The 16684-nt window shown below is 34.5% G+C and overlaps 1 protein-coding gene across 1 annotated transcript; it reads right to left on the bottom strand.

The window, feature by feature from the left end:
* Window positions 1–996: 996 nt before the first annotated feature.
* LOC124364125 (UNC93-like protein MFSD11) lies at window positions 997–16429 on the bottom strand. Its single transcript, XM_046819334.1, has 9 exons — window positions 16337–16429; window positions 14117–14279; window positions 13727–13896; window positions 11774–11950; window positions 9989–10242; window positions 7692–7817; window positions 3608–3782; window positions 2253–2388; window positions 997–1319 (listed from the first exon to the last, which is right to left on the bottom strand). The coding sequence occupies exons 2-9, from the start codon at window positions 14213–14215 to the stop codon at window positions 1116–1118; spliced, it is 1341 nt and encodes a 446-aa protein (XP_046675290.1). The 5' UTR covers window positions 14216–14279; window positions 16337–16429; the 3' UTR covers window positions 997–1115.
* Window positions 16430–16684: the final 255 nt, after the last annotated feature.

Below are 16684 nucleotides of genomic sequence, written 5' to 3'. Positions count from 1 at the left end.
GTGAGCAAGTCCTTTAAATGTAACTTAAAATAAAACCATCAAACCTTCACAGTGTCCGGGGTTTTGATTTTCCCCTACCATTCAAACAATAAGGTCTGAGCTTTGTTTGGTTTAGAACCAAAATTCTGCTTTCAATTACTTTTTCTAATGTACCACCAGGCTGAACGAAAAACACCGTTTTATAAGTTAAAAGGGTTTGTTTTTAATAAACTGCAAGTATTACATCCGTGGGAATCACTTAATAAAATAACTGTTCTGGGTTTGAAACCACATTCTTATTGTCAGCTGTATTTTGAATCGAATACGTTACTGACACAAGAACTGAGTTAGTTCAAGGAAGTACCTGGCAGGACCTTTTATTTTGTTTAATTTTCTGATTTTTGTAAATATATTTTTATGCATTTTGGCACATTTGCTACATGACAAGATGCACCAGTCACATTAATAGTATTATTGCAATTAAGATTTTCATTCATCAAGTATAATAGGAATTTGTGTTATTACTTCGATAGGCCTTGCTGTTTCAAGTCTACGTCTTGAGCACTTTTTGTGGAAATCAATTTCCATTCTTCATTTGCTTTCTGGTCAATTATGTATCACAATTTATAACATGGTGATGCAACTACCCTAGTATTCGAAACATCAATGAAAATCAATCAATAATAAAGCTTCTAGTGAATTTGAAACAGTTTGTAATTATACATTGTACATAGTTACATATTTTAACAGCTTCATTTAACCACTTTAATCAATACTTTATAACTTATAAACTATATTTTGTAACTTTTTAACTGTAAAGTGACAGTAAAATGTATTTTGGCCACGTACCATTGGCCTTAAACGATTGAAGTTATTATTATACGAGAAAATTACATAAATCTACTATTTAACCTATGTTGTGTGCGTTCTGTTGTAGTTGTAGACACAATTCTGTTTTAAAATTATATTTCTATAAGGTATTCAAATTCTTAAGGTCAATAAATATAAATACAACGATTATTTTTATCCGATTTTATTACAAAATAAGTACAAAATATAACAACATTATGGTGTGTGTGAAGTTAGGCATATTGGCACCATTCAAAACCAAACCAATTATGTTGAAGTCGATTATATTAGAGGCGAGTTAAGATTTCCTTATTTTGACTTGTTTCGGTGTCTTGAGTGACTGTATTACTGTCAGTAGTAGCTGTGACGATGTCTCTGTCGGCAATGAAGAAACAAAAAACACCAATCAGAGCCATCGCAGACAGGATTGCTACTTGAACATGCAGCCCAATGTGGCTACAACAGTAGAAACTGAGAGCAATGCACACTGCCTGAAAATTCATTTAATAACGATTACTTTGAAATAAAATGGTAATTTATTATATACTAGCATTTACATAACTAAACAGAGACTGCATTGTCGTTAGGTTTACGTGTTTTCTTATTCTGCCCAAAAATTAAGTAAAACACAATCACGTTTCAAAGTATTCTCTTTAAGACAAGCTCATTATAGGTTTAGAAAACTTTTCACAGGTAAGTCCATCTTTTTGCATAGTCAATTTTACGATTCATGATGGGCACAGACCTGTATAACGCGTTTCTTTGACGGGTGTACTTTGATACTTTAGAACCTAATATAATCAAGAATCTTTGAAGAAAACTAAAGTTTGTACTAACAAGCACAATTTAAAGTATCTTTGTGGTCAAAAATTATAATTGAAAGTTGTTGGTAAAATAGTACATACTAAATAATTCTTCCTTCTTTAATAAGACACTTTATCTTTACTTTACTTATTAAAAACTTTAACGTTTTTTGTACAATAATGTGTAAAAACTTTAATTAAACAAGTGTACTTAAAGATCGTTTAATTTTGTCTTTATCTGACATACCTACTTATGCTTCTGTAAAGAACTAAATGAGATGTAGCTGGAAATTTCCTACACAAACAAGTTTACACTTTTCTCAAGTTGTATACGTTTAGTTAACTTGGTACAATTAAAATGTAATTTCATTGAATTTAATCTCTATTCATAGTTAGACTACCTAACTTGGTATGATTGCCATAATAATCGGTATTGAAAATAAAACCCAAGCTCTGCTCATTACCCACACCACACATTGTGCTCCCACAATGGTTGTTCAATGTGCTTCACACATTAAGTTAAAACGTCCAAAAATTACTTGTACATTATTTAAACAACTAAATTTATTAAAATTCAAAAAGAGTTTTGGTTCAAAATTCGATAGAACAAAGTGATCTTACCTTGAAAAACTTATAAAAGGCACATGCCTCAGCGCTGCTATCTCGATAAAGGTCGGCGATAATGGAGAATATTTGAGTGTTTAAACAAGAATCACCGAAGTTCAGAAGTAGACTGCCTGTCATGGCCAATGTTGCACTGAAACAGTGTCATAGAGTGAGTCGATGTATAGTCAAGCGTCAAGGAAATGAACGATTTTGATTAACAGTACTATGATAAAAGGATAAGAATGCAAGATCTCTAAACCATGGGCAATTGAAAACACGTTTTACATCAACATAGTAGGGTCCAAGTTGACATAAAAGTTAAATCTCAAAAACATAAACATACCTTGAAGTCAAGAACGTAGCCGGGGAAAAAATTGTGGGGTGTCCAGACAACTAATATTTTCCAGTAGTAGACAGAGAGTAAGGCTCCATTCTGTTCCTTAAAAGGTTCTTGACCCGTTTATTGGTTGAGAACGATCTTTCATCATTACATTTCAGTAGTACTGAATTATTTAAATAATAATAATCGTTTACTAAAAAGTAATTGAAAAATTACTAATTTGGGGGGGTTCCGGACCCCCTTGGAACCCCATCGCTGGCTACGTCCTTGTTTGACGTCACATGTACTAAAGTTAGGAGAAACGCAAATAAAAAATCGCGGTTTTACATATATACTGACAAACAATCGCGATTGTCTATAATCTTAATAACCATAAAAATCCATCCATTACCAATATTGAAACGCGATCTATAGGAAAACCCAATATAAGATTGACACTATTTTGCTGTAGCCAAGTAACAAAATGGTTGCACTATATAAACTATAGGAAGAGACATTAACGCTCTCTTTATTGACCCAACATGAGAAGGGTAGCATCTGCTCTTTTGAATTCCTAAAATGTTGTTTTTTAACAGCCAGGGAGAACTTACCTGCGTCGAAGACTAATAAAGTCCTGGATCTGGCCAATGTTATCCTCAAAGTACTAAAACTCATCACTGGCAACTTTTAACGGATGCTTGGATATGTAACTGGAGTATTAGCAGTACAAAGAGAGCGGGATGGTGGGAGGGAGGTAGAGAGGGAGAAAGAGAGGCAAAGGGGGAGAGGGGGCAGAGACAGAGAGAGAGAGAGAGAGAGAGAGAGTGAGAGAGAGAGAGGGGGGAGAGAGAGGGGGGGGGAGAGAGAGAGAGAGAGAATGAAATTGCAATTACAAGTTGCTCTATTGGCGATATTTGAAACGAGGATCTGATCCATCTTTGCATCCTGTTGTAGCCAGAAAACAGTATAGGAGGAAACTACACCATTTCATAGAAATGTAACTATATTGTGTAATTTATATTTTGCCATAAAGAAAATATCTTTATTTTACCTCGGAGTTATGAGGCTCGGTTGGTCAGTGTTGCCAAACACCGCAGTGTCTGGTAGGTTGATGAATGTGATGAGGTAAGTGAATAGCTGAGCAGTGCAGCCAACCATAACAATTGATCTCCGAGCATACCTGTGTCTTCTGATCCATGTGGAAAACACGACGGGGCAAACTCCGCCTGGTGTGGACCAAACTTATCATCAATTATTGTACCAAATTGGTTTGTCATTTATATTACTTACTAGCTCTTACCCGCGGCTTCACAAGCAAATTTAAAAAGCCCACTTTGGTTAAAAAAAACCACTTATTTACAGATTTTATAATCTACTTCCGGTATAATAGAATTTGCCATATTGTCGTGATAAATAGAGTATCAGTAAACACGTAGGACTGAGAAGCCTACTTCATCAAAACAGCGCCCACTTTAAATTAACGGCTGTTTAAATTAACTTTCGCTCTAATATTTTTACGGTGTAAAATTTGAGTTTGCTTTATTGTCCCGACTATGAAGATGTATACATGTCTTAGAGACCTATTTCTGTCAAAAAGGTCTTGCAATCTTCTTTCGGTCTAAAGTTTTTCCAGAGCTATAGTTGACTTTGCCTTGTTGTCACGAACGAAGTCTAAAAAATCTACTCCCGGTATAAGGTGGAAATCCTTAGGAAGTTTATGGAACATGTCAGTAATCATTCATGATAAGTTTTGAGCTATAGAAGTCTTGTTTATCGGACCGAACTCTGGGAAAGAATAACTCGTTAAGGCATGTCAATGTAAAAATGCCACATCGTAATATCAAGGAAGCCGACCAGTCTTGACAATCTAAACATTCTGGCACGTGTATGCTTATCACACTTTTCTTATCAGGCAGATCTTATAAGTTGTTTAGTATTATTTTTTTTATAAAAAGAAAAAAATCAAGTATTTCAAATTGAAGAGATGTTTTAACACGTCACTGGCTCAATGTGGAATAAATGTTATGGGGTATATTAGCCTTTGTTATCTGCACTACACTGCTAACCAAACAATTGTAAAATTTATAAACGTTTATAAAATTAAAATGTAAACAAATGTTCTAGTCTCTTTGGCGTACTTGAGCTGAAACGCCAAAGGAAGTTTAGAAGCGTAAACAGCTGTTTAGTTTCAGTTCAATTTGGATTATGAAACATACATCCTAATAATATTATAAATGCGATCAAATGTCTTTGCTTGTTTGTTTTATTTTCATACGTAAGCTACTAACCGATTGTTCTGCAACTTTACATGGACATTTATGCGGTTTCTGGGATGAATATAGGCCCTATGATTATTTCGAAATCCATACGGGCCACTGGTCTTTAAAGTAGTGAAAAATCCAATTTTGGTCTCTAAAGTTGTATATATTAATTGAACAAGCCTTTCAAATGTAATGAACTGTTCTGTGTAAACGTTGTTCATTATTTTCAATTTGTTTACATTTATATTGAGTACATTTTCTAATAAGAAACCTTAATTTTTAACGCCGTTTTAGATTTAAACGATTAAGTAAGTACTAATCTACCTTAAAAATGTCCTAAAACATAAGAAGGTTAGAATTTGACTCCGAATACTCCCTTTGAAGCAGTCGACAAGAACTATGCTAGGTGAAATTTCGCTGATCTGTTCTTATGAATTAATGTACTAATTCCAGCGTAAATATTCTTAAATATTACAACCTTTTACTATAAATTTAAAGACTGATATAAAACCCATCTTAGTTCTCTTTTGAGAAAAGTAGGAAGCCTACTTCTGATCTGTTTTATATAACATATTTCTTGATCGTGACAACAAGGCAAACCCAAACTTGGCGTCGGAAATATAATTCACTCGAACCAGCAGTGGTCATAAACGTGTAACGCCTACTAATTTGTGTATAGAGAGCAGCGGGTAACTGCTGAAAGTGCAGATGTAAGAGACAATATAGTCTAATTTTTAATACCGGTATACATTTAAAGACTGTTATAAAACCTATCCAAATTGACTTTTTAAATAAGTAGGATTATCAGAGCTGTGTATGTATAAATATTTTCTTGATCGGGAGGCAAAATCAGCTAAGGAACAAAAATACTAAGACCGGAGTAATTTAAAATGGCCATAAATATACACTTTTAACGTATTTTCTTGATCGTGAAAAAAAGGAAAACTCAACATTACCGTCAGAAATATAATTCACTCTAACCAGAAGTGCTCATGCAGGTGTAACACCAGTGAAATTGCGTGCGAAGCCGCGGGTAACTGTTAGTACCAGGTCCGTACTCAGACCGGTTTTTTTGGACAGTTTCATCGGGGCCCGGACAGGGCCCCGCTATACGTCTATTTAAAGGGCCTGTGGTGACGGACGAAATTCTAATAACTGTAAAGCTAAATTTGTAATATCGTTCATTACTATTACTTTTAAAATCATTACGATCATTTTCAAACCCAGAGCAGTGAATTTCTGTATTATCATTAACAAAATATTGTGTTTTCAATGGGATAACGGTTAGGGGGGTGAAACGTAGTGAGGGGGCTGGGGGGGATAGCTTAGTACGGCCCTGGTTAATAATATCATAAAAACAGTGGTTAAATTAATTAAACATGTCTTGTGCTGTTACAAAAAGTGTCAAAACAAAACAGTTGATTTCATATAACAGGATCTTTCAGTTAATATTCCACAACTTTAGAAAACAAGATGGGATTTTCGCTACTTTAGAGACCAGTAACGCGTAATCCGAAGAGATTTTCGAAATAAGAATAGGCCTATATTCATACCAGGAACAGTAAGAATGCCCATGTAAAATTTCAGTACGATCGGTTTAATAGTCAGACGCGTGAAAGTTAATAAAAAAACAAAGTCACTTTAGAATTTATGATATTACTAACATATACCCGCGGCTTCGCCCGCAATTTCTATGCAACATTCCGAGTGTTATTTGACCAGCTCCCACGATTTCAGTAACACTTTACATATTTTAGCTTAAGGTAGAGGAACTCCAAGGTCGAAGTTCATAGCTTTCTTAGTGAAAGCACTTCTGATGTAATAAGATTGGGTTCTGTTATACTTTAAAAACGGAATTATACATATACCATGCCTCAAATACCCATTTTTATATCTTCATAAGTAAGAGGACCAAAGAAAAAAAAACGGATGTGAGTAATTATTATTTCAGGTTTTGCACTTCTAGGCCAAATTAATTATATTTCCAACGCAAAATTGCAGTTTGAAGATAATACATACAATTTTGTATAGACACAGATATTGTTATTAAAGAGAAAAACTAAAATCAACATCAATAATACCTACTAATACATTTAAATACTTACATTATGAATGTTGTTATCCATTTGTAAAGACGATTAATGATACAGTAAAGTACATATTCGTGCTTTCCAATCCATGTTCGCAATATAATAATAGTAATAATAGGTACCTATTTCCTCGGTCCAGTCTAGACATTATATCAGTATTTATATATCTAATCAGGTATAAGTGAGAAATGGATGTGATGTCCCCTCAACGAATTTCTGCCATAAAATTTGCATTTGTATCTCAGGTATTGCTTTGTGATTCCAGGTTCTCTAATCACAGATTCACTGAGCTCGCTTATCACGGAGAGAATGCTCTTCACTTCTATTTTTAGTTTTAATGTAGATGAGTTAAATTTTATATAATTATTTTTGTTTTTTTTTTGTTTTTTTGATACGTTGTTATTTTAGTTGAAAATATTTATTTTACTCGTACTTATATTTATGAACGCAGTTTAAGTGTAAAAAGGTACTTACATCGCTTTTAAAAATAAAGAGCTCATTCATTCATGTCGTATCTTATTGATGATATTAAGAACTAATGTCCGGTACAGTACAATTACGTAGATTAAAGCAGCAAAAATAGTGATCCTTACCGTTCTATTATTTTGAAAAATTAATTTTTCTTCCATACCTTGTTAAGAAATGTAGCCTTGCGATGGTTCAAAAAAGATTGTTTCCACAGCTAAAACATTTAATACGCATAATCTAATCAAATATAATTTCAAAATACGTCGATGCATAGAGGACAATTAACGGCCAATTACACTAATTACTCAGTACTTGCCAATTAGACCGCCAACACTCATTAAGATGCCACTTAGTGCAACCAATCCCTTAGCAGAATTCCCAAATGCTAAAGTGAATCCAATACTAGGACTATAGATTCCATCTCCAAATGCCTGCTGCAAACCTGCAAACGAAGTTAAATGTTATTTTCTTCAATAGAATCATAAAATAACGGTCAATGAGACTGCAAATTATACGTATAAGTACTTATGAGAGGCGTAATCGACATCAATGTCCTCCACACACACACTGACCAATCTAATAATATAGGCCTACATAGTGTTATGATTAATTTATTACGATTTTGTTGTTATTCCTCAAACTCTATCATAAAATCCGAATGATGGCAATATTTAATATTTGTTAAATAAATGTATATTCTTTAAATATAAGTAAAGTACAATAGAACGTCAGTAATTCGAATGTCAAAAGTCCGAAACGTCAGAAATCCGAACGCTCGTTTCGACATGTAAACTAGAGATGGGCGATGAATAACGTATTGTGTCGATAAAGTATTAGTGTTATTCAGTGGTAACCTATTACCAGGATAACGTGTTACCAGTAACACCCTGCTGTTACAGTAACAGGTGGGCTAAATTATTTGGCGTTCTCTTAACGTCTTTTAAGTATTAGGTTACTCAGTTACCTGGTTACTGAGTGACAGCCGAGGCTATTATCGTGCAAGCAATGAGGCTAGGAACGGAGTTCTGGTAACGCTTTTCGGGTATTACGTTACTGAGAAACCAATAACGTAGTGGAGTGAGCTGGATGGTACGGTAGGGGGGCAGGGAATAATACGATATCAGATTGAAATAAATAGTGATAGATAAATAAAATATATTTATCAAAATAGAAACGTAGACTTGTTTCTGGAAAAAATTAAAACAAACCTAACTTATTCTCACTTAATTGTTCGTTCTCATTTATCATTAATTATAAGTAGTGTACTAATCTAAATATTACATTGTAGTGAATTAGTTAAGGCTTTGTATACTAAACAATAATATTGTATTGTACAGCGGAATTTTTAAATAACCAGTTTATAATTAGTACATTTCAAAGTAGTCTAAGATTATATTTTACTGACTTAGTTAAATTTTCGTATAATTTTCAGCCTAATTTCTCTATACAGCCCCACACACGTAAATGTAGTTTAACTCATACGTCTTGCAACTTAATAACGTCCGTTCAGTAACAGCATGATGCTATTACTGAGCGTTGGCCGGCTGGTAACATGTTATCACGGTAACAGGTTACTGGAACGTAATACCAACTAGTCACGTTATTTTGGTAATAGGTTATTGACAAATAACGGCAATTCCCATTTCTACTGTAAACTGTATTTTACCCCGGCGCTGTGAGAGAGCAAATAATTTGGGAGTATGTTTTGAACCATCTAACCTCCCCCCTTTCACCGGCGTCCGAGTATTTTTAACCCCGTCGACGTCACCAGTCAGTTCAGTTACTTCATTTGTTCAGTTGTGTAGTCGTTATTGCGTGTTGCCTTTTGTAGTGCGTAATATTCTTCCGTAAAGTTCATTAAATAATATAGACAGTGTTTGTTTTTCTTTATCCTACCTTTTAAATCTAACTAGGAATTTTTAGGTTATATTTGAACATATGAACATATCGGAATTCTAAACCCTCAGTCCAAATTAGTTTGGATTTTTAACGGTCTACCGTATTTGAATTACTTATCTGACCCCTGACTTCTTTGCCACCACCGCATATTGCGATAATAGGACCTTAGTGATAAGATAGTGAAATGATTAAAAGTGAGTCATGTTATTACTTATTAGATAACGGACCTACAAAAAGATCGTCGACCTTTCTAGACATTTCACCTTTACCCTAATACCACCCTATTTATGAATTTAAAATAAGGAGGATAGAGTCTTAATGGTATATTGTAATTATAAAAACATGTTTCAACCATTTTGTTACGTTCCCATTTCCACCTCTACCAAAATTAGTATGGCTGACGATCGATTTATATCTTAGGATACATTCTACCAACAAGAAAACCTATGTTGTGTGCGTACAGAATGAAAATTGGCTCTCGTCTTCTGGACTGTTATATATTAGTGATACACTTTTCGTATCAACAAGTTAGTGTGCGTGTCAACAAACGTCTATATACTTACTTTTAAAATTAAAGTATGCTGTATTAATTTTTTCTTAAAATTTATTTACATTTTCTAACTCAATTGGCTAAAACTACTTCTTAATGTTACAATATTATTTTTGGAATTCGAGTAATTTGATTCGTTAGTTATCGTTTTAGCAGTAACAAACCTGTATAGCTAAATGTGAACATCAGCCAATGCAGCTTGCGTGACTTAAGTATAGTCCAACACTTCTTCACTGTTTTTGCAGGACTGTAGCCCTCTGTTTTATTGTCATTGGTGGACCTGGGAAGACCCATGAATGATGCTATTGCCAATATGTTTATACCCAGCAAGAAGTACAGCACTGTTCTTCTTGTGGACTGGTCGATATACTGCTTCCCGTGGAATTGGTAATAGACAAACAGGTTACCCCACAGACTCCTGTAATATAAGAGGTCTCGTTAATGTTTACACCTGAGATTTGGCGCATATAACTTGCTAAAAGACTATGTTGAGGGGTATATCAGAATTTAAGAATAAAGAGAATAGTACCTATAACATAACATCTAATATCCAGCACTACCGATAATATTTGAATGACGTGTTTAGTGATGTAGGTCTACGTATGTTTAATCCAAGCATCGAAAACAGGGATAAATCGTACAGGGTTAAACAATAAAATGATTCTTCTGGTTGTAGATTGAATGCAGGTTCCAACATTTATAAAAGTAGGTATATACGTTTGTTTCTGTTGATTGCTTGATTTTATTTTATTTCCAACAGATCAACCATTTTACAACTTCAATACATAAGTATAATGTGGTCAAGAAAAATGTAGTGATGGCAAAAAATGGTCCTCTTTTGGACCAAAGAAGCACATAGTCACTGTGCTCATCTAAATGTATGTTCGTGTGTGTGTGTGTGTGTGTGTGTGTGTGTGTGTGTGTGTGTGTGTGTGTGTGTGTGTGTGTGTGTGTGTGTGTGTGTGTGTGTGTGTGTGTGTGTGTGTGTGTGTGTGTGTATGAGAGAGAGAGAGCGTGTATGTATGGTTCGTCCTTGAGTGTGTGTCTGTGTGTTTTTTTAAAAGGAAGAAGATAATGTCACTCACAGAACTTGAAAAAACTCCGTGATGATTCTACAAATCGTGTCCAAGCTGTCAGAGAAGAAATATATACATCTGCAGATCAAATTATTGAATCTCTAGATCCTGCCTATCGTAGAATGTAACTGTTAAGAAGTGGGATCCTGCCTCCTTCCAAAGAGTTCCGGTGACATAGTGCCTCACGACGACTGAAGGAGATACGTTGAAGAAGTGTAAAGCAGTCCATCAGGTCGTTCAGGAGTTTAAAGAGCCAAAGCACACCTGAGACTTGCGCCTTATCTTGAATGCCTCAAGTCCTAAAGTTTCAGCCAGCTCGCTCACTCGTACGGCAGGTTAAACCCAGCCGAATTACCACCAATGTCACAAATGTATCTTGAATTCTTTGCAGATTATCAATAAAGCCTCTCTCATAGGGTGACCAGACTACCGAAGAAAATTCGAGTAACCTCACCAATGCGCAGTAGACAGACTTCAATGCCCCTGGACTATTTATCCCCCTCGTAGAACGGATCAAAAGCCCCAGCATCCTATTAGCTCGACTACTAGAGTCAGTTATACAGACACTAAAAGATAAATCCTCTGAAAATGTCACTCCCAAGTCTCTAACCTCCCAGCAGCGAATTCTCCTAAGGTACTCGAAGCAAATCTCGTCCTTCCCTTTCTAAAAAGAAGTGTTAATGACCATGCACATTTGTGTATTTAACTTACACCAATGCTCGATCTCATGCAAGGATTGATGTAATGTCAGATAGTTCCCACTTTATCTCAAGGATTTTTCTGTAAGTTAGAAAAATACATAAAAACATTGGGTGGACTACAATATTGTCCCATGTGCAATACACACAAAATGGAAGTGACCTTGGTACTTACGAAGCCCTAAACATTGTCCAGAAAATGCCCACATTTCGCGCTGTGGTTTGTGGTGACGAGTTTCCAATCATGTACTGCCCCTCGGCTGGCCACAGACACCCAGATGACATTCCGGTTACAACAGCTCCTCCATATATCACCCACTCATTCTCGATAATATAAGGAATTGTTGTACACCTGAACACACAAAATACAGTATTGAAATACAACAATGTATGAATTATTGGTGCAAAATAATTGTAGTAAATATACTCTAAAGATCTCACTGATTGAGGGTAAGCCTCTGGTTCTCAAAGTTTTCAGGAGATTGAGTACAAGACAGTCTCTGTTGTTCTTATAATGCCGAATCTTATATATCGATACATGCTGTGTTCATTCACGATAATTATATAAATAAAACAAAGTCGGTGTATTAGCACCATTTATTACTCAAGATTGGCAGTAACGATTATAAAGATCTCTGATTTTTGGGATTCTTCTTTACCCTGAACGGCATAATGACTATTAAAACATCGCAAAAGTTCACGGTAAAAAAGGTAGACAGAAAAAAGATATTTATAGTATATATTTAGATAATAGTAGAGATTTATAATAAATGATTATTATCATACCTGGAGGGCTGAGATTTGTTTACTACTGTACACCACCTATACTAGGAAAGGCGCTAGTACACCATTTTATGTTTAGCCAATAAAACCTTACCTCTGGTTTCGGAGTTTTCATCCCAGAGATGTAACAATTATCTCCGCAATTGACGGATCGATGGAGTCATTATACACACTTCTCGTCATTAATTCTAACAATTAGCAAACAGCTGCGGATGTATACTTGGATATTTTATATTAATGGCTATACGGCAAACTCAAATACATGTTTTGTCGATTATCTAATTCTAGGAGTACATTAAGCTTTTTTACCATTGAAAAAATATCAAGCTATTCTCATCTCAAGACCCAAATTCCAATGTGCTTTCGGATTTCGTTTCCTTTTCTTGATTGCGACCCACTCTACAACGAATCGATATTAGCAGGTTGCAGACCTAAATTATCGATCACGCCACCGATCGGTATAGATTATTGTCGTTCCTAAACCAAAGACTTCGATAAACCAGAACATCAATTTTGGTAACGACATTTATTCAATGCAACTTTTAAACACAACTCAACACTGCAAAAGATTGCAATCGCAACAATGCTGAGCTGTTTATACGAGCTATCTCGATTCTGCCAAGTGCCAACATACACTCAGCTGTTTACATTACACATTAAAACGCTACGTTTGGGGTGTTATCTTAATAATAACGTACCTACAACAAAATATTATCTAGTATCATCAGCTGAACGTCTTAGTTATGGCTTTATGTCGTTGATAACCAACCATAAACACGATAATTCCAAACAGGAATCTGGAGGCTTCCTGAATTTGCAACGGACTCTATGAGTACAATCCGTTAAATATTTCTCTAAATGTACTTTATAAGATATAGAATTCGAACCAGTAAATAAGACTAGGAGAATAACCAAAAGCTTAAATGTTTCTAAAGAAAAGGTAATGGCGAAGTTTGTAAAATGTGTGTTTTTTTTTATTTGAATCAACCTAACTTTGACGCTCAATCACAGACCTTATTTCTAAACCTAAGAGAAGTCTGTGGTAACCAAAAATCTCTCATAGACCAATCTGGCATGAAGGGACGACAGTAAAGTTTCTAATAAAACAAACAGCATACAAACACTTCTTGTAATCTCCACATAAATAATGAAATCAGCATAGGGGCAGTAATATCGCAAATGTTTTTGACAATGAACGACTTAATGTCGTCAATACCGACAAGTAAAATTGTTGAGTTTTTGTGCTCTCTATGGCAGACTGGACAGCGTCAACCATATTGACGAAAGGAGTTTCAATGTATGATTCAAATGCTTGACCTTAAATTAAAATTTAGGAGTGGCTTACATGTATCCAACAGCAGACATGATCATTGTCAACTTAGGCCCTATTGCGAGGGTGAGATACGGTCCAAACCAGATGCTGACTGCAAGTACTGACCAAGATACTCCTATGACGTTGTAGCCTTCTATTTGGAAGTCCGACTTGTCATCAGAGATGCTGGATACGATTGTCTTCTGTAATGTACATAGCCTAATTATTAAAACAATCAATTAAATACAATATTGGAGGCATTCGTATTAAATCTGCTAGAAACAAATAATGCATTAGTGTCAGCTGGTATACATAAGATTTGTGTAAAACTTCCATCAATTTATAGGTTAGAACCTGATTGATAGTGTGAGGATGCATTGATTATTTACACATCGTACTGTTCACTGTTGTGATTTTACAAACCTGCATGTTTGTCATGGTATTGTCTGAAGAAAACAAGAGCATAAAAGACAAGCTCAAGCTCAGGATGCAGGCGAGCTCTCTGCTGATTGGGACCAACATCGTAGGCGAGAAAATCTGCACAGAGTCTTACTTCATGATTGTAGAACACGGCCCGCTAAATCTCCTGGACAGAAAGATTTGTCACTCCCAATTGGTTTCAAGAAGTTAAATGCAAAATTTAACCTGTTAGTTTAGATTAATATCCATAGTTGTAACAGTTTTGTATGTAATTGAATCTTTGATATAATTTTAGTAGTCCTTTTATATGGTTCAGATTCATAGGACAATAATTCTTGGGACTAATAGCACAGTCTATTGACCAAAGTATCAACCTAAAGTGATACCACGTCATTTCGTTGGTAAAAGTATTAGTGTTCAAACTTAATTAAGTTGTTTAATTATTTTTGTATCATGGTTTTTATTTTTTTATAAAATGATAACTTATGATACAATTTGAAACTAACTTGCTATTTTGCTAATCAATTACAAAAATGTCCAAAACAGTCATATTTAGACTGATCTTGTCTGACAATTTCTGTTTTATTAAACAGCTGATTCCAACAATGTGTGCAGTGAAATATCAGTCAAGGTTACCAACTATTCGAGTATTACAGTAAAAATCTCCTTCAAACAACTATAAAAACGAGTTCTTATGAATTATTTGCTAAAAATAACACGCAGAAAGTATAACATATATGGTATTTTTGAAATCGGCAAAAATGGGTCGTTGCATTAAAAAAATCTAGTCAAACCCTATGCCCCATGCTTTCTGGTCTTGGAAACTTTTCATTATACTATTAAAAACTAGAAGAATATTATGAAGGTTTCATGTAAGAAAACATTTCAATATAGGTACTAATAAGAAAGCTGTGAAATGTTTAAACATTTTGACCAAAACAGATTTTTTTAGCGCCGCGAGTGAACTAAGCAACCAATAATCAGCTTGACCACATTAATTTGCTGGTGGGCGTACAGTTTTGTTCATTTAATCTTTGCTGTACCTCTTATAGTTTCTCAGATCCCTTCAGTGTGCATAACATTAGGGACACACTGTGCATAAAAAATAATATACCAATTCAACTTTGGACGAACTGATTTAAGTACATAGTAAAGTGTATAGTTCACATATAGTTCTGCAAAGTACCAATGTAGGATTTTTGTCTTTTTCGTTATGAAGTAATTTGTTCATAAAGTTAGACGTAAAGTTTATAGTGGAGTGTAAATTGACGCTTAGGCGTTTAAAAGGATGTAGTGAATGTTCTAAACTTAAATGAATGATAAACTGATGTAAATTAGTATTAAAGGACCCGCTATGACCTTTTGACCCCATAATCAATCCTCTTCCTTGGACCGAGAGGACCCTATGTACAGGGTGTCCCGTAACTCTCTGGACAAAGGTATAACACGTTATCGCTCAGGTCAAGATAAATATATTTCACCATATGAACATGGGTTTCCTGTGTTTAGTTTCCCATCTGTCTGTATGTATTTTTTCATAAAGAAAATAATATCTTAAAAACTAGTAAGTAAAATTATACAAAATTTGGCTCTAATGTTTATGATAATAAGACCAGATAGTGAAAAAGCACATCAAATTATCTTTAGTATTTTAAAAATGGTGGCCTTTCAAACTTTTAAACTTAGAATATCTTAAAAACCAGCAATGTTTCTCAAGATTGACAAGAATAACAATATTTAGTAGGTTTTATCACATATCTAATGGCACAAATGTTATTAAAATCGAATAATAAAAAAACTGATTTAGAGCAGATTTACTGTGATAATACATGGCCCACATTGAGAGTTGCCGTTTATTCAGTTTTTGTGATGTTGGCTATTCGCTGAGAGCCTCGACGTTAATAAACAAATAGATTGTAAAACTAAAAATTTAAAGACAAATTATGATCAGGCAACACAAAATATCATATAATTTACTTATATAAATTAAGAAAACTCCAGCCCCAACGATCGCATCGAAATTATGTAGTTTCTCTTTTGAAAACGTTATTTTGGTAAGATTATAAAACATGAAAACTTATTTGTTGTATTACTTTCTGAAATTGTACTACGTGAACATTGATATTGAAAATACAAAACGAATAGTTTCTAACATATTTGATTGATAAATTTCAAAATAATTTAGTCTAATCGTGAACTGTTATAGGCTATACAAATATTTACCTTTATAAAGTTTAGCGCCTACCATCACACTTTGACTATTGCAGTATCTTTAGAAAAACGAACATTAGAATAATATTATCGTCATTAGACCATTCAAGGCTACTGCTATCTAGCACTTAGCGTAACTGTGTACTCGTATAAATACAGTCACGCGACCTTGTGACAAACTACGGGTAGAAGAGAAAAAACATAGTTTTGTTCACCTCTATCAGTACTCCAGTTCACTCGGCGATACCACACGATTGCGTCGTTAACGATATAGTTAAATTCATTTTCCCTGTTAAAACAAAAACCAGACTAGTCTATTAAGTATTCATTGAACTGTATAGCAGTGACAAATAACACCTG

This window comes from Homalodisca vitripennis, chromosome 6, assembly GCF_021130785.1.
Source record: "Homalodisca vitripennis isolate AUS2020 chromosome 6, UT_GWSS_2.1, whole genome shotgun sequence".
In the NCBI taxonomy this organism is placed as follows: domain Eukaryota; kingdom Metazoa; phylum Arthropoda; class Insecta; order Hemiptera; family Cicadellidae; genus Homalodisca; species Homalodisca vitripennis.
The sequence above is the reverse complement of the archived record's forward strand: the minus strand, read 5'-3'. Positions and strand labels throughout refer to the sequence as shown.

Coding starts and splice junctions, on each gene's coding strand:
- LOC124364125 (XM_046819334.1), bottom strand. CDS start 14,215: ATGTTGGTCCCAATCAGCAGAGAGCTCGCCTGCATCCTGAGCTTGAGC. Junction 10,243..11,773: donor TGGACAATGTTTAGGGCTTC/GTAAGTACCAAG, acceptor CTTATATTACAG/GAGTCTGTGGGGTAACCTGT. Junction 3,783..7,691: donor GAGTGTTGGCGGTCTAATTG/GCAAGTACTGAG, acceptor GGTCCACACCAG/GCGGAGTTTGCCCCGTCGTG.